Below are 25,916 nucleotides of genomic sequence, written 5' to 3'. Positions count from 1 at the left end.
AGCAGGGCAGACGGTTGCAGTGAAGACAGCTAGAGGCTGAGAGGGGTCTCCCAGGCCTGTGGGTGATGAGGTGGGAACTGAAGTGGCACTGCTGGTTTGCTGCCTTGCTTTATCCCCTCAGGGATGACAATGTTCACACCTGCCCATGGTTACAATTGGCCACTTAAATCAGAATTTATAGAGCCAAACCTTTTACAAAATTCAAATTCTATCACTGCTACGTAACAGTTTTTAAATTTTTTTTCATCCCCAAAACTTTTCCTTTGCAGCAAAAGATCTCTGTGGACCACACACAACATAGGTTACATTTAGGTGGCAAAAAATTCTGGAATTAAAGCAATTGGGGGAATTCCTGGGTGGCTCAGTGGTTTAGCGCCTGCCTTCAGCCCAGGGTGTGATCCTGGAGTCCCTGGATGGAGTCCCACCATTGGGCTTCCTGCATGGAGCCTGCTTCTCCCTCTGCCTGTGTCTCTGCCTCTCTCTCTCTCTCATGAATAAAATCTTAAAAAAAAAAATAAAGCAATTAGGACTTTTTATTAGAAAAGTGTACAAACTGTAGTTATCTGGACTACTGGTTAATAAGTGGAAATAAGGCCTTCTATTTCTTCCATTCCCGCCATATATATTAACTGAGAACCTACTATATGCCAGGCACTGTTCTAGGGTGGCCAGGAATATAGCAGGGAATAGACAAGATGTGCCCTCAAGGAGTTGTGTTCTGGTGAAGAGAAACAGACAAACAGAAAAATGTCATCACTGCAGTCAAAGAGAGCAGCAGGTTTTTGTGAGCCATCCTCACACCACAGGGTCAGGCTGAACAGTCACCCAAAGGCCTGTCTTTTCTAGATCCCATACTGAAGTCATGAGCAGCTAGAGTTTTATACCCAAATTAGAATCTTATTATCAGGGTTTACATGAGTTTCTTCCTATGGATTCACAGTATTACTTCCAGCTCTAGGTTAACCCTCATTCTTCCAGCTCTTAAGCACCTGGTAAAAATGAACAGGCTGGGGACCTGGACACATAGAGCCATGCAGCTCCCCCTTGGAGGGCGGGGCTCTACTTATCAGCTGCTTGTGAATCCACTTACTGTACATGCGCCTCTCTCTCACCTCCATGTACTTTAGGACACCCAGTACATGATCTTTTCTTGTTTAACAAAACTATTATTCCTATCAAAGATGGAACCTGGATTAATTAAATGTGACTTCTACTTAATGACCCTATGCTGACTCTGAGTAGTCACAGTATTTATTCTGTTAGTCACAGGATTTACCTAGAAATAGAATCTTTCCAAGCCCTATTTTACATGGGATTTGATGTCAAAAAGACCAATATCTGTGAACTGTATATAACTGGCAAACTATCTGAAAAAGAAGCACTAGCAGTATTTGTCTCTAGGGTTGTTGTGAAGAGTTAGCAGATGTCAACCTTTACCATCATTTTCTGTATCCTGTCCCTCAGATAACCTCACCTGGAACTGTCCAACATGGACAAGATCTACAGATGGAAATGAAGAGTTGAAGGGATCTAGCTTCTTTGCCCTTTTAAAAATTGCAGTTTTAAAAAACTTCACTGTAAAGTTCCCACATTAACCAAGGGAGTCAGAAAGAACTTAAAGTGGTTACAGTGCCTCTGCTACCTATCTTTGACTCAATTCCCTTTGACCACGTTTCACCTATTCTTTTGCATTTGAAGATTTTTCTGCTTGAGACTCTAGGCACAGATCTGCTTCATAACTGTCTTTTCATCCTCCCAAAAGAAAGCATCCCCCTCTGTAAAACTCCTTAGGTTTCCTGGCACCTCAGCACCCCAACACCATTCCCACAGGCCTGTACCACACTCTCCTGGACCTGGCTCTTCATTTTCCCTATTCTCCTCCTACAGTCAAGTCCCCTACAACCTCCTGTCTTCTACATGATGATCCTTTGCAATTACAATGCGAGAATTACATTTCTGAATTTCTCACCCTAGAGCACAGGCCTCTTCTCAAAGTATTATGCCACAGAAGCATGTTATCTTCTGAATTTCTAGAAACTTTATCTTTCTGAAGTTTGTGTACACATTTTTTTTAAAGATTTTATTTATTTATTTATTTTTATTTATTCTTTTTTTTAAAGATTCTATTTATTTATTCATGAGAGACACAGAGAGGCAGAGACACAGGTAGAGGGAGAAGCAGGCTCCATGCAGGGAGCCTGACGTGGGACTCGATCCCGGGTCTCCAGGATCACGCCCTGGGCTGAAGGTGGTTCTAAACCGCTGAGCCACCCAGGCTGCCCTGTGTACACATTAATGTTCACTAATGCTCCAATATCCTACTCAACACCAACTACCAATATTATATTCATCCTTCAATACCTCGCTGACCTACCCCTCCGCACAGTCCTACTTTATGCTTAGAACTCCACTGCTCATTCCTTTGCTCTTCTACAACAAGTTGCCCATATTTCAATCAGCACATCTTCCTGTTTTTCCATCACAGCTATGGCTCCTGTAATGGTTCCTAACAGTTCCCAAGTGCCCCCTGCCTCCAGCAGTGTGGGGCCTCAGGAACACATTTGCCAGGGACAAGGAACTGGGTGCAAGGACAGATGGATATGGTGTTCTGGAAGGCCTGGAAAAAAGAGCAACTCTGCCTGCAGAGTAGAAGGTAGCTTCGGGAGGAGGTGACTCTTCCAGAAAAATGAGTCCAGCAGGCAGATGGGAAGGATGGTGAGGCACAAAGAGTGGAGGGGCGTCACGGATTTGGGGAACAGGGCAGAGTCCCGAGTTGCTGTGGGTACGTGAGGGGCAGCTGCTGGAGAGCAGACTGAAATAGACGGCTTAAGGGGAGATTCTCCCAGGAGGCTGAAGAATGAACCAATAGGCAATGCTAAAAAAGACAAGTAAGCAGTACTAGAAACTGGTCTTCACGTTATCATCTTGCTCACTCAGTGGTCACTTTTCTTGCTTCAGAATGGCAGTCTGAGAATCATGCAAAAGAAGCTTCCACATTAGCAAACCATACATTCTTTCAGTTTCAGAACAAAGTTACTGCCACCTGCTTTGCAAAAATTATGGTTTTTATGACTTAACATCAAATGAGAGTAAATCATAAGAGCCATAAAAGGGGAAAAAGTGGTAAAATCTCAATTAAAAAACAGAAATGAGCACAATTTTAATATTATATATTTTAAAAGTATATTTATTTTTGATAAAATTAAAGTCAGCAGGATTTTTCTAACCAGCTATATCTATGTATGTATAGTTACCAATCTGGATGTTGGCAATAGATTCAGTCTGACGATCACAAAGAGGACTCACACCCAAATGATACTTCTTTTCTATATCTCCTAAAATTAAAAAAAAAAAAAGAATTATTAATGTGGAACATACCCATTGCTTAAGTATATAATTAAAGTCTTCATCTTACTTGTAAATTCCTTAGGAAAAACATGACATACTTAATCCTAATGAAAGGATGGCAACTAAATTAGTTCTTTTTTAAATTATTCAAAGATAGAAAAGATTAACAAGCTGATATTCTAATTTTTTAAAAGATTTTATTTATTTATTCATGATAGACAGAGAAAGAGAGAGGCAGAGACATAGGCAGAGGGAGAAGCAGGTTCCACACAGGGAGCCCAATGCAGGACTCGACCCCAGGACTCCAAGATCACACCCCGAGCCAAAGGCAGATACTCAACCGCTGAACCACCCAGGCATCTCAAGCTGATATCCTAATTTAAATGGAGGACATGAAAAATTTTACTAGGTGTTACCCCCATGACTGTAATTCTACTAGCATTTTAATTTAATACTTAGATTTCTAAAAGGAAGGTGCATAAAATGAAGATCCTTGGTTCCTGGCTTTAAATTGCTAAAAATATCTTGCACATTCATATGGCAATACCTTCCACGTGGGACAAAGATGTAACAAGGTCAGGGAAATCTTTCCGTGTAGCAAAATTTCCAACCTGAGCTACACATCTATTTATAAATGTATGCATATATTCACATCTGATCATTTCGAAAGATAACTGCTAATTTTGAAAACAGAGGCTCAATTTGTACATTATTTGTTCTAGGGACATCTACTACGAATTGTCACTAAAAATACCAAGTATGTCGGCTGGACTCCCACAAATGTCTGGGTTAGTTTATCCAAGTGATAGACTACTTATCACCAAAAATTGTAACTTGCCTTGATGGAAGAACTCCTCTGTTACTTTTTCACTCCACTGCTTGCTTAATTCCCAGGTCCGACATGGGTTACAAATATCAGCACATTTCAAAGCCATCTAGTGAGCAAAATATTAAAATTCTTTTAAGAAAAAAGTAAAATTTCAATTGTACTAAGCTCCAACATACTCTAATTGCAGGGAAAAAGGATCTTAATAAAAAGAAAATACTGCAATAGAAAATTCATTGTCTTTTATATTAATTTCATGATGCTACTAGGGCCATCACTTATTTCTGCAGGAATGTTGAAGGACTGCTTATCTCATTACACATGCTTTACTAATACCCAAGAGCCAAGCATAAGGACAGGACTAAACATAAAGCTACAAAAAAATCATCTGATTCTCTCTCTTTTATAGATGCAAAATTTTAATCAAATGCTGTTTCTTGGTCAGCACCCTAATCTTACAAAAATTGTTTTTGTTAGAAATCTCAAGTATGAAAACTACAAAAGCAACTGTGTTTTCCTTAGGAACAGATTCACCTTCTGGAAAGTGTTTCACTCATGGAAGGAGATTCCACAACTTTCCCTCAAGACCTGACCACTCTGAAAGCTGCCCCAGAAGATTTCATTTTTATTCTAATCATCATATAATTTACCCTAGAAAGAGAATCTTTCCCAGCTCAATTTTACCTGTAAAACCAAATGCCTATGCCTGGAATCTTCTAGGCGTAAGTCACCTCTGTCCAAATGGGACCTAAACAATGACAGATACTCATTTTGGCGACTGATGTCTGTGGCTAGTATCAAAGCACCTATCTGAGTCTCCATTTGTTGCCTGGAATTAGAGAAATATAAAGAGAAAATAGAAGACTTTCAATTAAATTCTTATTTCTTTTTTCTTAAACTTAATGCTCTGCCATTTAACTTTTAATCCATCACAATGAATTTTAAAGAATGTGTTAAAAAAAACTATTAAAAATATCAAAACTAAAACCAAAGGAGTTTGTAGGAAAATACCAATATGAGTACATTCCAAAAAGAGTGCTTTTATTTTGTCAGCCAAGGAGGAATTAATTATTTGCCTTAGAAGTATCTATATGAGATTGGTAACATTATTTTAGAAAATTCTTTGCTGGGATGTGCTGAAGGTAAACAATTCTGTTTTATTTTCTGGTGTCTGAAATCTGAAAGGCAAAAGGCTGGTGCAAACAGAGAAAGAACAGCCCACTCAACAATTAACTACTGTAGGTATTTTGACTAAGATGCCTGATTATACATTGATAAAATCCCACCAAACAATAGGAGTTTAGATGCAACTATATTTTCAGGGTCAAGTTCAAGAATCAATTATCTGAATGAATATCCAACTTTTCTGAAAGGAAAAGGTAACAAGTTAATACAATTATATCATTTTTAAAACCGTTTCAAGTCGAATAAAAAGGGAAATAGACTTAAAATCCCTGCCTTTTCCCCACCAATGGGCCATAACAAACTTTATCTATGTATAAAGATCAGTAAAGAGCTGTCACCAGATTAAAAGGCTCACAATATTGAATATTAAGTAAAACAAACCCTAAATAAACGAAACATGAAAGAATGCTATTATGCAGTGTTCCTTATTTTCAGTTTTTATCAACATGGTTAATCAACTGTAAAACACGACAAAAAGGGAATAAAGCAAACATTTTAATCTGCCTTAAGAAAAAGATAATTTATACATATAAAAACTATGGTTTAAACAATTTTTATATTTGTACTACAGCAAGAAACAATATTACTTACCAGAAGTATTGTCATAACTCCAAATGGTATCCGGGAATAAAGATTTAAAAAAATAAAAAATAAAGTCCAGCTTTTTTCTCATGGTCATTACACAAAATACTTAAGTTTTTAAAATAAGGTTTTATATTATGAAAAGGAACAAGGAAAGAACAATGATAGGAATTTAAATTTTAGTGCCCAAACTTATTTTTACACCTCACCTTGTCTCTAGAGTCAGATAGTTCATATCCACCTACATGGTTTTTTTCTCAAGTGTATCTTCTCTCAGTGAGGCATTAGTAAAAGCATTGGTTTATGGATCAATGATAGGACACTTTGTTAACCACCATCCTATTGGGCTCATTTGCACCAATTCTTTTTATCAGGCTTTAAATGGCCTTGCCTTTTAACACGAAATGGCCTTTTCTTAAGAAATTAGTATTTTCTGTTCTTTCCACCATTACTGATTTTAGGACTATGCTATTGAGGTACAAAGTATTCTTTTTACTTATCAGTTTTGAAAACTTCTTGAAACTTGTTTGAATGTATTTGTTATAAAGAATGATTAATTTCTTTACACCTAGGACATAGGGTTTTATTCAAATGAGCATAAAGTGGAAATACATAATACTAGTTATTATACTAGTATTTGGAGTGAATTTTGTAATACTTGTCAAGTCTATGGAATGAGCCATAAAAATGCACTAAAAAAATACTGTGTATCCTGTAGAATAGTTTAAATTACTAGAATTTTGATATAAATTTGTAAAATAATTTAGCCATTAAATTTAACAAAAACTGAAAACTGGAACACCTGAGTAATTTTTAAAACTTTATAAAATTGTTTTGCCAACTTAATTTCCATAGTTTGTAACCAATTAAATGTGTCTTAATCCAGCCTACCTGCTTTCTGATGGCATATGTGAGAATAAACCAGATTCTCTCAATAATCCCACTGCAGATCTCCAGTGGTGATTTTCCAGTACTGAGGTATTCTACAAAAAAGGGCATATCTGAATTAATGGTAAATCTCTTCTGAACATAAAGAATTACTTAGGTGATATTAATCTGGTTAAAATTCTAACATTCTTTGAGAATCTGTTTGCTACTTTGATTCCATTAAAACATTTTCCAGAATCCAAGAATATTAAACTGCATGACAAAATTGCACTAACCTTGTATAAAGTTGCCAAGTAATGGTTAGTTTTAATAAGGAAAGGTTGATTAACACCTGGATGATCCAGATCATGAGTGGCAGCCGCAATTAAGCTCAGCAAGACATCCCAAGGAGTTACAGAACTGGCAAGCTGAAGTGTGACAAAAGAATTAATTATAGACATATTTGAAATAAACTCAGTACCACTACAGTAGTTCAGAATGAGCCCCAAACAGTAGTGTCAAGTCTCCTCCTCCTTCATGTTTTTCAGACTGTGCATTAAGACCACTGAGCACCACCTGCCAGGTGATGATGACACTGGGGATAGGCATAATAATGACGCGTGTCCCTGCCCACATAGACTTTACAGACCCCATCCTTCTACTGTTTCATTTTAAACAAGCTTACTTAACATGACAGCTAAAAGATAAACCATCTCTTTGAGAAATGGGTTTAAAATAAACACAGGTTTGTATATTTTTATTACTATAGCCACTACCAATACAAGACCTATGAGGGTCTTTAAAATTTTTTTAAATTATTTTAAGAACACTTAATGTGAGATTTACCCTCTTATCAGATGTTTAAGTATACAATACAGAAGACCTATGACTGAGGGCACTTATTTATCAACAAACTGGTTACGGGACTTCAGTTAAGAATCCAAAGTGTAAGGTTATTTCTGAGGTCCTAATGTTTATGGAAGCTATTGAGTAATCATGGAAAAGTCTATGTCTAGTCTGTAATAAAATCTTCTCCCAATGGATGGATACATTCAGAACAACGTTCACAATATATTCACCTCAGAAAAAGGCAATCTTGTAAACTAGCAATCATTATGTTACAGTTCAATATCCATTGCTAACCTTTGCTGATACAATAAAATAATCACAAGAAGTAAGTTTACTCCCTGGCTGAAACTATCAGTGATAAAATAAGTAACAGAAACTGTCAATGGTAAGAAATGATCACCTGTATCACCTGTTTTTCATCAATCTCCTCTCATTTTCTGGCCAACCTGTACTCCTCTTTTAAGGCCTGACTCCAATGACCAGTCTGAACCTCCAGGCAAGCAAATGACTGATTTGTGTTCCTACAACACCTCACATTTCCTGCCATAATAACATTCTGCAGAACACACTTTTTTTCAGGTAATATTAGGGCAATGCTTTCTAAACTTGTGTAATCCCGTGTCCTAACAAACAGTAAAATATTTTGAGCCCATACTGCCACACATTTATACGTATGATACTGAATATATACTGCACATGATAAAGCAGAGGTGAAAGTCGACAATTTTTAAATTTTGAGATAAAAAATAAATTTAGATTCCAATTCTAACATTTTCTTCCTATGCCAGAATGGACCTTGTTCCATCTCCTATGTCAAGTTCATCTTAGAGTGGGGGAAAAAAATCACTGTCTGAGAGTTTGAATCCCATGGAAAACTCCAACTTGTTTGAAGGCACTATTTTGAATTCCCTGTAATTGGTATATGGAAAGGCTCGATGAATGGAGACGATGGTGAGGAAAATGGTTTCTTCTTTAGGATACACAAAAGGATTTAAAAAAATAAAGATCTGCTTTAAGTCAATATATGCAGGAGACCTGCTATGTGGGCACCCTGCATATAAAGCAACCTCCTCTCCCCGACAGAGATGTGTGGGCATGGCTGTGGAGATCTCCTGAACATGTAAGTCACTAAGCAATATGCAGAAGTGTTATATTCTTATGGTAAGGAGCACAGAGGCGAAAGGGCAGTAGAACAGACATGTACTATCCTGGGAGAATACAGTAATCCAGACTTAGACTTAAAAAAATTAATGCATCAACAAATTGGTTACTGGACTTCAAACCATCTCAGGTGGACTTAAGAGTTAACCATTAAAAAGAGAAACATGAGAAGGAGTAACTGAATTTCTAAAAGTTCTGTGAAGGGAAAAAGTAAGTTCTAAGTTGAAAACAAATCCACATGAAAAAAATTTTTCATCAGAAAGAAAACTTTATGAGCTTTATAACAAAGACAAAGAAGTCAGTGACATTATTACAATTTCTTAGAGTGAATTAAAAACAAAGGCAAATGTCATTTCCATTCCTGTGAATGTATCTGGTTATGCCAGACAGTAACAAGGAGTCCTGTGAAGAAAGAAACTGCAAACCATTTGACATCTATAAGCCAGACTTCAATTGTACCTGCAAAGTTATCATCAGGACCTTTTTTCAAAAAGAAAACTAGTAATGGTGAGTTTTCCTGTGTTCAATAAAAAACCTCACAGTTTTTATTGTTGCTATTAAGTGCTAGTAGGGTCAACTGGAACACAATTATGATCTATGTAAGTTCAGCTACGAAAACATAAGAAGTGAATACTAAAGTTAGAGCTGATGCAAGTATAAAGAGAAGGAACTTTTCCCTAACTTTCTAGCAATTTTGGGGGCTTTGAATATTTTTTTCACTTACAGTCCAGGAATTAGCTCTTACACAGAAATCATACATAAAAACTGAAAGCACGCTTCTCACTAAATGCTCTATTAAGCCTTTCTATTTACAATTCCCTCCATGCCTGCATCTTTGTAGAGCTGGTTCCTCCTCAAATTTTCTCTTTTGGTTTCGGGGTTTTCTTTTTTCTTTTTTTTTAAGATTTTATTTATTCATGAGAGTCACGGCCGGGGGGGGGGGGGGGTGCAGAGACACAGGCAGAGGGAGAAGCAGGCTCCGTGCAGGGAGCCCAACGTGGGACTCGATCCCCGGTCTCCAGGATCAAGCCCTGGGCTGAAGGCGGTGCTGAATCGCTGAGCCGCCCGGACTGCCCGGTTTCGGTGTTTTCTGACCACTCTAACCAAAGCTGTAAATGCTTGCCATAGACTGGTCACTTTCCAGCACATTCCTCTATTTTGGTTTCTCCACATGAGTAATTACAACAACATTCTATTCATTTGTTTAATAACTGCTTCCCCCCGCTGGGACCTTTCCTGTCCTGTTTTCCAGTGGATTCCTAGCACCAGAAAAATGTACTCAACTAGTGACAGCACTTGAAAGTGTTAGGCCACATAAAAGCCGAGGAAATAAAAAAGAAGGCTTTTCTTAGAATGTACTTTTAAAACTGAGTGATTCTGGTTGTTTTTTTTTTTTTTTTTTAAGATTGTATTTGAGAGAGAGAGATCTAGAGAAAACATGAACAGTGGGAGAGGGAGAAGCAGGCTCCCCACCCAGCAAGGAGCCTGATGCAGCTTGATACCAGAACCCTGTGATCATGACCTTAGGAGGAGGCAGACTCTCAACCAACCGAGCCACTCAGGCGCCCCTGAATGAATCTCTTTTAAAATGTAAATGACAATAAAGGAGAAGGGAATTTTTGCATTTTAGGGCTCAGTGATTTTATCTATCTCCTTCACTGAAGCCTTATCTAAGTGTGGAGTATGTTAACAATGAAAAGTATTTCAAATAAGTATTATTCAGAGCTGCATAGGGCTAAAAGTATTTAAAATAAGAATTATCAGAGCTACATAGTCAAAAAAAAAAAAAGGTTCAAAAATTAGTATTGCCGGAGCTGCACAGGTAAGTCTATTTTGATTCATTTTTATCCACAACTCCCCCATCCTGTGTGTTCTCTGCTCCTCTGGCCACTCCCACTGCCTGACATCAACCCTAACTTCCAGGCCCTGGCTTCTGGTTGGGTGTGGCCAGCGGAAGATGGGAGGGGAGAAGCCTTCGCAGAGGTGTTCACAGTGTCTCATAGAACATCATTCCATTTACCTGGCTGTATGGTGATTACTTATCAACTTCTCCCAAAAAACTCTCAAGTAGAGGCTTTAGACTTAGCCAGAGTTTTTCTAAAGTTCAATAAAAAAATTGGGCTTGGGAGTATATACATTTTATTATGGTATATAAGTGACACCACAATAAATATGCTTTTTAAAAAAAAATCGTGATGTGGGGCACCTGAGTGGCTCAGTCCGTTAAGCGTCCAACTCTTGATTTCAGCTCCGGTCATAACCTCAGAGTCAGGGCATCGAGGCCTGAGGCAGGCTCTGCACCTAGTGGGAAGTCTACTTAGGATTCTCTCCCCTCTCCCCTCCCCTCTGCTCCTCCATTATGCACACACATGCACCCTCAATCTCTCTAAAATAAATATATCTTAAAAAAAAAAGTCATGATGTATATACTTTAAAAATTGTGGATATTTTCATATATTCCACAATCTCTTGAAAAATCAGAACACTGCCAACCACATGGCTATATCACAGTTGGTATCAACTAGCACAAACTGTCAGATCTCAGGGGAGAAGAGTTTAGAAGCAGGGCTAAGAGTAAGCAGATGTATTTTCACAACCCTCAGGGGTAGAAAACGTTCATGGGCAAATGTGGCTTTCTGTTATCATCTACAGAAGATGATTCCTGCATCTGTATCTCCATCAGATTCTCTCCTGTGCTCCAGGATCTTTGATCCAACCCTCTATTCAACTGCTCCATTTGGATATAGCACAAATATGTTTAACTCCCTGTATCCCAAATGGAACTCATCATCTCTACCCGCCTTACCCCCAAAACTTGCTCTCTTTTCTACGTCTTTCTTTCACAGAATTCCACCTTCTACTCAGCTGCTCCACAGTCTTCATTCATTCTGCTCCCTAGTTCATCCCCCCAAATGCATGCAGACACCATAACCTCTAACTCAGAAGAAATCTTACAGACCATCCACTCTCCCCTTCCCCAAGGCTACTTGCCCTAGCTTGAGCCGCCAGGCTCTTCCATGGTGCATCGAAATGAAACAACTCCTGACAGGAGTCCCTTTTCCTGGTCTTGCCAGATTCATCTTGATACCACACCCAGGACAGCTTTCTAAAGTCTCCTGATTCCCTTCTGCAGTTCCCCATTCATTCACTAAACCAGACTAATGCTGTCCAGCCCTCAGGGAGCTCACCAGGAGCTTAGTGTAAATGTCAGTGTCTTAACACAGCACTGGGAGGTTCCTAGGATCTGCACCTTCCCTGGACTTCTCCAGCCTTGCTCCCAACAATCACCCAGTTCTCGAGCTGTTGCACTTACACAGATAACCACGATGGGAAGCTTGATCCAGCCAGAACTCACTCTTGTGAAGGAACCCTCTAATTTTAAGTCAAATCACTAATTTAAGGAAAAACATTTGATAGTACGTCAAAAGAATTTTCTTAGAATTCTCACCCACTGTAAATGTCAGCACCTTACCTTAGGTTCTTTTAAGTAACAGTGCATGGCCTGAGTAACATCTGCAGCATGGACTGCATTGTGGTAAGGGTTCTGACTGTGGTAATCTTCTTGAATCATAACTGCATCAAAGAAAAAAAAAAAAACAACCCACATTTCATTGTAGGTGAGAAGCATATACCAATACAAAAATTATGATAATTATGAGTTTTCCACTTAAAACTTTTATGTGGCTATCAGCTGACTATAAAGATTCAGAGATGATAATCACCTCAAAACTCACACATATACCAAAGAATCAATACCACTGGACTGCTAACTTGTTTGAAATTTTCAGAAGGTATTCATGTCAAAACAATAAATATTTTCTCTTTTAAAATGTGAATCTATCATCGTGCCAATCTCCTCTCTCTTAAATATAATTTTAAGTTTCTCAGTTTAATTAACACTATAATCATTCAACAAATACTTATTGTGCCAAGTACTGTTTTAGATTCTAGACATTTGTCAGTGAACAAAAATCTATATGAGGCTAAAATATTACAGTTATTAGGGTATATGAGCATGATCCTATAGGTGCATCATCAGTGAGGGAAGTTTCAGATGGAATTAGCTTTTCAGTAGCAGGGATGGACCTTCTGTTAATCTTACTCTCTGCTTTGTATTGTGCTCTCATGAAAAGTAGACTAGGATTAGGGCAGAGCTATTCCCACTGCCATCCAGCCTGCAGGATGGCCCCAAGAGCATAACACTCTCATCTTCTGGTCACTGAGTAAAGTGAGCCAATTCCAATTCCACAGTGGTAAACTATCACTCATTGGTGAAAAGGAAGTAGCATTGGAATTCTATATTTAATTTAATCCATCCCTTCAAACAGCCTTTTAATTACTCTTGTTAATATCTATTTTTGTATGTGTTTTATAATTTACACAGTGTATTAGTATAGGACTACAGGCATACAAAGTATAAATAAGTAATACATGAAAAGTCTATAAAGGGCCTAAGTAATAAATTTATCTTAGTCTGGTATTTAAGAGGAAAGAAAATACTATCTTCTTCTTTAAAAAAAGTAAGAAATAATTCCCATGCTAATTTTTTAAACATTTTTATTTGGTAAAAAAACTTCAACTTTTTTCTTAGCAGAGCAGTCCTAAGCAAATATCACCCTGCATGGTTAAACAGATTACAAATCATCTTTAAAGTCTACTGTAAAAAAATAAAAAATAAATAAAGTCTATTGTAAAGAGATTTCTGGGATCAGAAAAAGAGAATACCTCGGTACAATGTACCTGATTTTTTTTAAAGTTTGAGCTTTCAAAATTTTTAAAAAGCACAAAAATTGTGTCATCTTTGTCACAAAGCTGTGGTTAGCGTCAGAGAATGACTGCAAAAGTGTCCCACTTCTTCACCATGCCCTCCACCTGTGCCGGGAACCCACAAAGCTTCCTGGCAGGGAGGTGCTGTTCCTCCCCATCTGATCCGCTTTGGCCAAGAGGATGTTGTGGAAGTAAGAGCACGCCAGTGCTGAGACCGGGGCCTAGGGCTGTGGGTAGACCAGCTCGTTCCTTGAACAAGCTCAGCTTGTTGTAAAATAAATAAATATTCCCTTCTTTTTTTGTTTTTAAAGCAAATTTATTAAGGTGCCAACTCCTCCATATCATTTTAATTTAATGGGAGACCATGGAGAGCCACGTGCAGCCCAGCTGAGGTCCCAGGCAAGGCCCACAGAATAGCTCACCCGTTGTCACCTGCAGGCAAATAAAGGAGCTCAGCCAGACTACAAGCAGCATTCAACAGCTAAATAAATGTGGGTCATTCCAAGGCACTGAGTTTGAAGTAGTTTGTTTTAGAGCAATAGCTAATGGATATAACTGACACAAATTTCAACAGGCTTAAATCTTAATTACTAGTAAATGGATTAGACTCACTTACCTAAAAATCTACGAAGTTTCATCATATCTAAATTGAAGTACTCAATTAATCCATGAAGACTAAATAAATGAAAGGTTAAACTTACTAGACTATTTCCTAAAATGAAAGAAGAAGAGATATTATTAGTAAGAAATACAGGCTAGCATAACCGCCAACTGTGCTTCCAATATGGGTTTTGAATGTAAAACATGGAGAGTAAATTTTGGCTAAAATTTACATCCTTTTATTTTACTAGCTATGAACTTTATTTTTTTAATATTTATTTATTTATAATAGTCAGAGAGAGAGAGAGAGAGAGAGAGAGGCAGAGACATAGGCAGAGGGAGAAGCAGGCTCCATGCAATGGGAGCCCGACGTGGGATTCGATCCCGGGTCTCCAGGATCGCGCCCTGGGCCAAAGGCAGGCGCCAAACCGCTGTGCCACCCAGGGGTCCCAGCTATGAACTTTAAATCTCACATCTCTTTTTTCCATTTTAAGGGGGAAAAAGGCTTTGTTTCATTTTTCTACAACCAAGTAAGATAAGCATTTTCAAACAGATCAATTTTTTGAAAGACACCAAAATAATTAGAATCAATAGAGAACTTTGAAAATTGTCCCACACTAAGTTTAACGCAACTTCCCAAAGCCCCAGAACATGGCTGCTCTAACTTCCAGCTGGATCTCTCTACCAGGTCACTATAACTGAATGACGATGTCCAAAGTCAACTGCCTTAGCTACACCTTGTTAGCTGGAGGTTGTATTTAATTCTTCAAGGTACAGAGCTAGGAGGAGGGATCAATGACCTCAAAACCAAAACTTTGAACTTGACCACTTGCCTCCCCCACACTTGTAGCAAGCAGTAAATCTAAGTAGCTGGAAGGTGGGTGGGTAGTGGTCACAAAACCAAGCAGAGTTCTATCCCATCACTCTAAGTTAACAACACTATATAGCAATCTATGTTTCTCTAGTGAAATGGTTAATTTACCTCCTCAAATGACTATTTTTAAGCTTTTCAAGCCTTCTCAAACTTTCGACATATTTCCACTCACTCACCCTCTCATTCCCAACAGCCTCATACTTCACTGACAATATACAATCCCTAGAGTTTCATTTTCTTTCCAAAGCCAATCCCTCGACACTTCCAGAGTTTCTCAGAAACTCTGCTTGGATATACCTAACAACACATCCCACTTGCATCCCATTGAATCAAAATACCTGTCCTCAGTCCCTCTCTGTATTGTTCTACTCCCCTTCACAGTTAGCTAAGTTTTCTAAAGGAGCTGCTACATGCACTGTGGCCTATCTCATCCTCAACTTCCACTCCTTTGTCACTGACCACAGAGTCAATACTAGTATAGAAATTAAATTTGGAAAAACTACCATTGTTATGATGGTTAGTTTCTCTTCCAAGATGTAACTCTCCATATCTATACCTTCTATTACATTTTTCAAAGTTTCATAGATTTCCTCTACAGTACACATATAATTTTTAAAACTAAGTTTTAAAGAGTTATGAGCTTATAACTTATTGCCAGCATTTAGACAATAACAACTGTAACATAACCATGATTTGAGTAGTCTCTAAAGTAATTCATGATCTTACAAAAATCTATAAAACCTTAACTATTCCCACATTGCATATTTACAGTAATAACATTTATGAAGAATTAAAAAGGACTATTCAGCTAACCTCATTTCCCACAACTGCCTAAACAACCATCAATAGAAGCCTATGACTGAGGAAAAATATAAATTCATTTAACAATATTTGAATGAGAAACCCTGGAAAAGATGCAGCAGACCCAAAGAGATTCTTTTTTTAAAAAACCTGACATATCACTTTTAAAAGAAAAAAATTTTTTTCAAATCTTTTATTTTTAAGATATTAAATGTTAAAATGCATTTAAATCCTGATAACACTATTGGTAGAAACAGGAGTTGATGAGGTTTGGAACCATTTGTGAAGATGTGAGCTATATTTCTGTTATTATTGCTGTAACAACCAACTTTGCCTTGGATATATACGTAGATATTTCACAATATATGTCCACAATATATGAAAACAATCCAGTTAAAAAATAGGCAGAGGGGGATCCCTGGGTGGCGCAGCGGTTTAGCGCCTGCCTTTGGCCCAGGGCGCGATCCTGGAGACCCGGGATCGAATCCCACGTCGGGCTCCCGGTGCATGAAGCCTGCTTCTCCCTCTACCTATGTCTCTGCCTCTCTCTCTCTCTCTCTCTCTCTCTCTCTCATAAATAAATAAAAATTAAAAAAAATAGGCAGAGGATACGAAAAGACATTTTTCCAAAGAAGATCTACAGATGGCCAATATGCTCAATATCACTAATCATCAGGGAATGCAAATCAAAACCATGAGTTATTCCCTTACACCAGTCAGGAATAGTTATTATCAAAAAAACAAATAACGAGTGTTGGTGAGGATGTGGAGAAAAGGGAACCTTTGTGCACTGTTGGTGGGAATGTAAATTGGTGCAGTCACTCTGGAGAACAGCAGGAGGATGCTCAAAAAATTAAAAAAAAAAGAAATAATATATTATCCAATAATCCACTTCTGGGTATTTATTGAAAGAAAAAGAAATTCAAAAAGACACATGCACCCCTATGTTCAGTGCAGCATTATTTACAATAACCAAGTTATGGAAGCAACCTATGTGTCCATAGACAGATGAATGAATAAAGAAGATGTGGTGTATACACACACACACACACACACACACACACACCAAGGAATATTATTCAGCCATAAAAAATGAATGAAATCTTGCCATTTGCAACAACATGGATTAATTTAAAGGGAATTATGCTAAGTGAAATATGTCAGACAGAGAAAGACAAATACCATATGATCTAACTTGTATGTGGAATCTGAAACAAAAAACCAAGCTCACAGATACAGAGAACTGGTGGTTGTCAGAGATAAGGGGTGGTAATGCTGACAAAATAAGTGAAAGGGGTCAAAAGGTACAAATTTCCAGTTATACAGTAAGTCTGGGGGATGTAATGTACAGCATGGTATCTATAATTAATAATACTGTATTGCAGGGGCACCTGCATGGCTTAGTCGATTAAGTGTCTGATTCCTGATCTTAGCTCTGGTCTTGATCTCAGGGTTATTGAGTTCAAGCTCTGAGTTGGGCTCCATGCTGGGTGTGGAGCCTATTTAAAACAATAAAATAAAAATATCATATTGCATATCTGAAAGTTGCTAAGACAGTACACCTTAAAAGTTCTCATCACAAGAAAAAAACTGTAACTGTGCATCATGATGGATGTTAGATTTTTTTGTAATTTTTTAAAATATATACATATATTAAATCATTACATTGTATACCTAAAGCTAAAATAAGGTTATATGTCAATTACACTTCAATTTAAAAAATGGGCAGGAATTGGTGAAAATGGCAGAGTGGTAGGATCCTAAGCTCACCTCTTGCAACGGACACACCAAAACTGCAAGTACATATAGAGCAACTCTCGGAGAATGATCTGAAAACTAGCAGAATAGCTCTTCTACAGCTAAAGATACAAAGAAAAAGGCACATCATGAAGGGTAGAAGAAGCAGAGATGTGGTTTGGTCAGGATCCACATCCTCATGTTGGTGACCCATAAGCAGGAAGTTTATCATAAAGTAAAGAGATCCTCCCTGAGAAGTGAAGGGTTCAAGCCCCACATCAGGCACCCACCAGCCTGAGGATCTGCACCAGGAAGACAACCCTCCATAACACTAGGGTTTGAAAAATCAGCTGGGCTTATATCCAGAAGCTTTGAAAATCAGCAAAGCTTAGTAACTCCAGGAGAAGCCAAGATTCCACTCTGGAAGAACCTGTACACAAACTCACTTGCACAGAGGCAACAGTTTAAAGAGTGTTTGGGACATAAGGGGAGGAAATTCATTGACTAATCTTAGGGCTTATGCAATAGGGTCAGATATCTGTAAGAACTTTATTTAGGAATGGAAGCACTAAAAGATTCCATTTTTCTTGCCATCCCCTACCCAGCTGATCTGATGCTGGCAGGCACCAGTTCTGACACCATCTATCTACCTTGCTAGTGCTGTCACCCTGAACAAGTTACCCTGTGGACCTATCCAGCCCAACCTACCCACCCTGGCAGATACCCCTCCAAAGTGGCTCCCATCTTCATGGCAGGCAGTTCAACTGGGACTGGTGCCTGTCCCGTCCAAAGTGGCTACTGTCCTGAACTTCTGGGACAACATCAAGCATATTAACATTCATATTACAGGGGCCCCAGAAGGAGAAAACAGAAAGGAAAGGGGCAGAAAAATTTTATGAAGAAATAATAGATGAAAACTCCCTAACTTGGGGAAGGAACCAGACATCTAGGTCCAGGAAACACAGAGGGTCCTAAACAAGATGAACACAAGGAAGTCAACACTAAGACAAATAACTAAAATGTCAAAAATTAAATCTTAATAGCAGCAAGAGAATAGCAACTAGTTAAGAACAAAGGAAACCCCACAAGACTATCAACTGATTTTTTCAGCAGAATTTTGAAGGCCAAAAGAAAGTGGGATGATACCGAAGGAAAAAACCTATAACCAAGAATACCCTACCCAGCAAGGCTATCTCAGAATTGAAGGAGAGATAAAGAGCTTCCCAAACAAAAGCAAAAGAAGTTCATCACCACTATACAGGCCTTATAAAGAATATTAAAGGGATTTAAGCAAAAAGAAAAGGTCAAAAATAGAAGAAAATGATGAAGGAAAAAGTCTCACTAGCAAAAGCAAACATATAATAAAGGTAGTGGACCTGCCACTTATAAAGCTTATATTAAAGTTAAAAATAAAAAGTAGTAAAATCAATTATTTCTATAATATTTACTTAGGAAATATATACCAAAAAAAGTTGTAAAATATGACATAGAAAACATAAAATATTGCAGAAAGGTACTCCTGTTAGAATGTTTAGAATGTGACTGTTGCTTTAAAATAGACTGCTATATACATAACGGTATTATATATGAATTTCATGGTAATCAGGAAGCAAAAACCTCTAAACAGATATACAGAAGATAAAGAGAAAGGAATAAAAACACAACACTAAAGAAAGTAATCTAATCAAATCAAAGACAGCAACAGAAGAAGAAAACTGAGAACTAGGAAACAACCAGAAAACAACAAAATAGCAATAAATACACACCCATTAACAATTACTTCAAATGAAAAACAAAACAAAACAAAACCCCACAATTATTTCAAATGTAAATGGACCAAATGTTTCAATCAAATAACAAAGGGTAAAAAAACAAAACAAAACAAAGGGTGACTGAATGGATAAAAAATCAAGACGCATCTAAAGGTAGCCTACAAGAGGCTCACTTCAGACCTAATGACATATACAGACTGAATGTCAAGGGATGGAAAAAACATTCCTTGAAAATAGAAATGAAAAGAAAGTGTGGGTAGCAATACTTCTATCAGACACAACAGACTTTAAAAGAAAACTTTAACAAGTGACAAGAAAGGAATTACATAATGATGAAGGGACTGATCCAACAGGAGGATAAAAAGAAATAGTAAATATCTATGCAATCAACACAGGAGCACCTAAATATATAAAGGAAATATTAACAGACATAAAGGTAGAAATTGACAGTAATACAATATTAGTAGGGAACTTTAATACCCCCCACTCCAGTCAGAAAATCAATAAGAAAATAGTGGTCTTAAATGACACATTAGACCAGACAGACTTACATTCCATCTAAAAACAGCAGAATACACATTCTTTTGAAGTGAATACAGAACACTGCATTCTCCATCACATGTTAGGCCACAAAACAATAAATTTAAGAACACAAAGCAACAAGCATCTTTTTAAAATCAAAATAGTATGAAGATTACAAGAAAAAAAAACTGGAAAAAAATAAACACATTAACAGCAATGAAAAAAATTAAAGAGGAATTCACACACCTTGAGTCAAATGAAAACAAAAATATAATGTTTCAAAATATAAGAGACAGCAAAAGCATTTTGAAAAAGGAAGTTTATGATAGAGCCTCCCAAAAGCACTAAGCAAAATATCAAGGAAATAATCTAAACTTACACTTAAAGGAATGAGAAAAGGAAAAAACAAAGCCCAAAACTAGGAGAAGGAAGGAAATAATAAAGATCAGAGTGGAAATAAATGAAACAGGACTTAAAAAATAATTTAAAAGATCAATAAAACTGAGAGCTGATTCTTTGAAAAGATTAATAAAGTTGATAAACCTTTAGTCAGGCTTATCAGGAAAAAGAAGAGACAAGATTCAAGTAAATGCTATCAGAAATGAAAGGGGAGAAGATACCATAGACACCACAGCAATATAGATTTTAATGACTAATGAAACAAGCATTTGCCAACAAATTGGGGCAACCTAGAAGAAATGGATAAATTCCTAGACACATATAATCCTCTAAGACTGAATCACAAAGAAATTGGAAATCTGAACAGTCCAATTATTAGCAATGAAACCAAACCAACTGGTAATCAAAAAACCTCCAACTAACAAAAGTTCAGGACCAGAAAGCTTCACAGGTGAATTCTACCAAACATTTAGAGAAGAGTATCTATCCTTCTCAAACTATTTTGAAAAATTAAAGAGGAAGGAATATTTCCATATTCATTCTATGTGAGGCCAGCATCACCCTGACACCAAAATCAGACAGTACAAAAAAAGAAAACTACAGTCTAATATTCTTGATGAACAAAGGTGCAGAAATACTCAACCAAATGGTATCAAACCAAATTCAACAACATTTAAAGGCTCATACACTACAATCAAGTGGGTTTTATTCCATAATGTAAGGATGGTTCAACATCTGCAAATGAATCACATGATACATCACATTAACAAAATAAAGGATAAAAGTGCCATAATCATCTCAATACATGCAGGGAAACCTTTAGACAAAATTTAATATCCACTTATGATAAAAACTCTCAACAAAGCAGGTATAGAGTGAACATACCTCAATATAAAAAAGGGCCAAATACAACAAACCCACAAGTAACATACTCAATGGTGAAAAGCTGAAAGCTTTCCCTCTAAGAAACAAAACAAGGACGCCCATTCTTGACACTTGTATTCAACACTGTATGAAAGTACATACCACAGCAATAAGACAAGAAAAAGAAATAAAGGCACCTAGACTGTGAAAGAATAAGGCCATGACACAGGCTTGGCAAGAAGGGTCCCTCACATCACATGCCAGGTAGATTTCAGGGGTGACAAACCCTATCTTGCTATTTCACATATAACCTCTCATTCCTATAAAAAGAATGTCAAATATACCCTACCAGATGGTAAGTAATTTCTTTCTTGAAGTGGGCAAGCTGGGACCATTTGTCTTAAGAGGAATCACTGAGTTTTGCCTTTACCCTGCCCTCCCCACAATGTCATCTGGTGAGCTGCCCAGAGTAAGAAATACAGAAAGCACCAGGTCAATAAACAAGACAGGAAACCTATATACTTGGATACCATATACATATATCATCCAGAATTCATTTCAGGCTAAGCAGTTTTAAAAAGAAAGTACTTCTAATTAAATTATGAAAATTAAAAAAATTTTTATTCTGCCCATTTGCTTCTCAATAGTATCTCTTCATGGATAAAATTTTTGTGATTTGGGGTAGCTGTATTTAACTGGATATGTGTATCACCATCCGTAAAATCACAGGTGGGTAGCTAACTCCTAACAACCCTAAGAAGAAACCATTTGGCCAACTCCAAAAAAGTAATGAGGTGATTAAAGTGAAAGCCAAGTGCTAAATTAACTACTGTAACTAGTGACTATTTTGCCTATCCCACACACTGTCAATCTCACTGCACTTTCATCACCAAGACCCCTGACTAGCAGGATATGTACTTTTTAAAAATGAAATTTAGAGAACCAATTATTTTGATGAGTGACAAGTGTCCCAGTAAACTAATAATAGGCTATGAGCTATTACAGTTTATATAAGGCTAAACTTTGAACTTGCTAAGGGTGGCACTGTTTTATTTACATTTATCTGGAGATAACAAGTGAAGTAATATTCATATTAAGTTAGAAAAAAAGGAATTTCCCAGATCTAGAAGAAGAGTCACCTGATATGTTATTATCTAAATTTTTTAAAAAAGGGAAGACTGAAGGGAAGGACAACTGTGTAAATGATACTAGAGAATTTTCTGTGTGGACATGCTAAGGTGGGGGCAGGGAGAGGAAAAGAACAGTCACCAAAGGGCAAAGGAGAGGTGGAAGAGAAATAGAAAAGGAAAAAAACAACAACAAAAAAAGGCAGAGAAATAGGAGAGAGGTAAACTGATAAGACAGAGTTCACGGTCTTTAAAATTTTGCCTAGAATCAGTCAATTTATTTTCTGTCAACAGTGTACAGACAAAAATAGAAGTTGAAAAAAAATAGAAGTTGATTACAAAGCTATTTTCACCTTACATGGCCACACGGTTTATAGGGAATAATGTAGTGATACTAAAGAGCTAGATCCACATTGATTCTCAAGATGAATAAAGTTGTATCTGCTTGTCCATTTTCCGTATTTGGCTTCCTTATGAAATGAGCTTCATTCCAAAGTAAAGTAAGAAAGAAAACAAAAACAAAAACAAAAACAAAAAAAAACCACCAGTGATTTCAATGTACATAGCAGTGAACTACATAGTTACTCCATTCTAAACACTCTGAGGTGACTTCTTCTCAGTGTACTTTCCAACCTGCTTCACTTATTAAAAAGAATTTAGACAAGGACAAAGTCTACTTGAACTACATGTACCATTTTTTATTTTATGCCAAAATTTTTACCCTAAATAAAAATTATTCCCAAAGGGAATCTTTTTTTCTGTTCCCAAAGAGAATAAGGAAACATGATCCCTACCCCTGAAACAAAACAAAACACTGGAGAGGATAAACAGATTAGAATCACCTGGTATTCTCAAACCACTCATATTCTGTAGATTGTGGTAAGACTCTTAAAGAAGCTACAGGCTCATCCCCATCCAACCATGAAGAAACAGTGTCAGGGGGAACCATTGTTGCTGGTCAGAGTATGTCTTCTTTCTCAAGTGTTCAGAGAAAGAAAAGCCTGAGAACCACAAAGTTAGAAGAAAGGATAGCTCTCAAAATGTCATTAATCTACCACATATCTGTGGCTGTCAAAGCTGGAATATAGTATCAGAAGATGTCACTGTAAATAGCCACAATCCAAAAGAAACCAAAACAGAAAAAGAAAGAACACAAGGAGGTAACAATTTCACTTCACGTTATCCATAATAGGAGCCATCTTTGTGGCCAAGTGATAATGACTAGTGTAACTTTTGAGAGTTATGAAAAAATAAAATTATGAGAGTGATTCTCTGGGTTGATAGATCAGTCACTAACAAAGGGACAAAATGATGTTCTGCTGTCAGCAGAAGGCTTATAACCCAAGGAAATAAAAGTAAGAACCTACCAGTGGTTGTACCATCAATGCAGCAATCTAGAGTACACAGTAATTTGAGTAAGTTAAATCCTTCACTTACCATTTGTTAGTCTATCAAATAGAAAGATATCAAAATTCCAATTTCCAACTTTTTCCAGCATACACTGAAATGAAAACCAAACATTCCTACTGTAATTTAATTTCAGTAACAGTCTGTCTTTTGTAGATAATCCACAGAGAAGTTAGTGAAAATGGAGAGTGATTTAAGAAATGCTAAGTATCATTCTCTTTTTAATCATGACCTTTCCAACTTGCTCCAAAAAAGTGCCCAAAATGCAATTTCCATTTGGAAAATCAAATAACATTTGTTTTTCCAATTAGTGAATATACAGGTAAGGTTAATGTTTCTTTCAACTTATTACTCTGCTACTATGAACTTTTCAAGAATTTTTAATAATAATTTAACACCACGGAAGTGTGGTTTGTACCCGACATGGTCTAGAGTCTAGATTTTAAAAATTTGGTAAAAATAAGTTATAATAGCTGAGTACTTCCTATGCTTGTTCACTCTTACTATTCATAACAACACTGTGAAGTAGGGCATTGTTTTCAATCCTCATTTACAGATGGGGAAACAGGCTAAAAGTGACTAACCAGAGCAGCTAGAAAATAATAGAGCTGGGATCTACAACCAGGTGGTTTGATTACAGAACCCAGGCACCTGACATCAATGCTACACTACGCTTAAATTATTTGTTATTCATGGTCTTAAAAAAAAAACACTCCCAACTTACAGGCACTTATTTATATTCTTTAAATAGGCTTATACAATAATTAATAGCACTTATTACACTTATTTTTAAGTTAATGTATATTTCGGTTGAGCAAATAAATCCCACAACAACCCCAAAACAAAATTGACTATATTTTTAAGCCATATATTTGTAACTGAAACTTCTGTGGAAAGGTCACTGTTGTACACATTCATCAATAAAGTGACATAAATAATACTAATATATTACTAGTAGAGTTTATTTTTGATAGTGTTAACGACCAAACATATATAGATCAATAATCTCATTTTAAAAGGCAGAACATGTAAACTTTTAAAATTTAAAGAAAGCATGAACACTTCTGTTAATTTCTTTCATCAAACAGGGAAACAAATTTTTTTTCACTTTAATGTAATTGTAAAGAAGGCCTCAGCCCTATGTATACACACTTAACAAAATCTGGCCTGTAAATATTAAATCAAAAAATAATTTCAAAAGTACTGGAAACATAAGATTATTAAAAGCCTTCATTTGGTCAAAAAAAAAAAAAAAAGCTCATCTGAGCTCCATCTTCATTAAGACATTTCTTTTAAACTATATAAATAGAAAATAATGCTCACAATCACTGGGTTTAATTAGAAAATATACAAATAAATCATCAAAGCATCTCAGTGATACAAGGAACTATGAAAAATCATTTGAATGAAAGTCATGCAACCTAACACCCTGTGCTGGCTGTACCCTCTAACCAGTGGATGAGCTCAAACAAGTCTCTGATGCTCTTCAGGCCATAGATTCCTTACCTATAGAATAAAGAAATTAGACCAGAAGAGCCTTAAGATTCTTCCCAGGGTTAAGGTTCTGTGTGATCTTATAATGTTCTACTGATTCACTTGTTACTTAATGTTATAATAAATAAAAACATTTTCACCATTTTAGTTACTTCAGAAATCTTCCCTACTCTGTAATACCTGCTTATAAATTGAACAAATGACCTAAAGGAAAAAGCTGAAAAATGGGCTTAACTGATTTTTGCATACAAAGAAAGGTTCTAATAAATCAATATATGTGGGGAGAAAAAGGCTTCATTAAACATATCAAAACCTAATATTTTCTTGAAAAAGTAATACACACCTTGGCTTGTCCATTATAATCATCATCTAAAATGTTTAGAGAATTTGAAACGGTAGTACCACGAAAAAAGCGTGAAGATCTAAGATAACGCTGGAAACTTAGTAACCTTCTGATATTCCTTGCAGACACAGAAACTTCAATTTCAGATTGAGCTAAAATAAAAGAAGTAAAAGGTGAGTTCAGCAAGTCAAAATTGTGCATACACTATCGTTGTAATACCCCTTTCTCTAGTTATATACAAGTAAAAATAAATCATTATACCACATTTCTAGGAGATAAGAAATACTTCATTTGTATTTTCAATTAAAGAATTAGGAATGAAGGGGTAAATGGCCAATTTTGACAGCACTACTGTTGGTGGGAATGTGAACTGGTACAGCCACTCTGGAAA

The 25,916-nt window shown here is 36.7% G+C and overlaps 1 protein-coding gene across 3 annotated transcripts in view; it reads right to left on the bottom strand.

Annotated features, from left to right (window-relative positions):
• PDE7A (phosphodiesterase 7A) overlaps window positions 1–25,916 on the bottom strand; it is a 126,359-nt gene that overhangs the window by 11,253 nt on the left and 89,190 nt on the right. For 2 of the 3 annotated variants that reach the window (XR_008663500.1, XM_055318207.1), the window contains exons 4-12: window positions 25,526–25,677; window positions 23,719–23,782; window positions 14,202–14,297; window positions 12,291–12,391; window positions 7,105–7,236; window positions 6,833–6,924; window positions 4,859–5,003; window positions 4,187–4,283; window positions 3,255–3,335 (exon numbers count right to left, since the gene is read on the bottom strand). Coding sequence is in view for 2 of the 3 variants with exons in the window: in XM_055318207.1 (XP_055174182.1) it covers window positions 3,255–3,335; window positions 4,187–4,283; window positions 4,859–5,003; window positions 6,833–6,924; window positions 7,105–7,236; window positions 12,291–12,391; window positions 14,202–14,297; window positions 23,719–23,782; window positions 25,526–25,677 (960 nt within the window). In the remaining variant the exon portion in view is untranslated. The remainder of the gene's footprint in view (window positions 1–3,254; window positions 3,336–4,186; window positions 4,284–4,858; window positions 5,004–6,832; window positions 6,925–7,104; window positions 7,237–12,290; window positions 12,392–14,201; window positions 14,298–23,718; window positions 23,783–25,525; window positions 25,678–25,916) is intronic. The other variant, XM_055318208.1, reaches the window with a different exon arrangement.

Source organism: Nyctereutes procyonoides, unplaced genomic scaffold (assembly GCF_905146905.1).
Source record: "Nyctereutes procyonoides isolate TBG_1078 unplaced genomic scaffold, NYPRO_anot_genome, whole genome shotgun sequence".
Classification (NCBI taxonomy): Eukaryota; Metazoa; Chordata; class Mammalia; order Carnivora; family Canidae; genus Nyctereutes; species Nyctereutes procyonoides.
The sequence above is the reverse complement of the archived record's forward strand: the minus strand, read 5'-3'. Positions and strand labels throughout refer to the sequence as shown.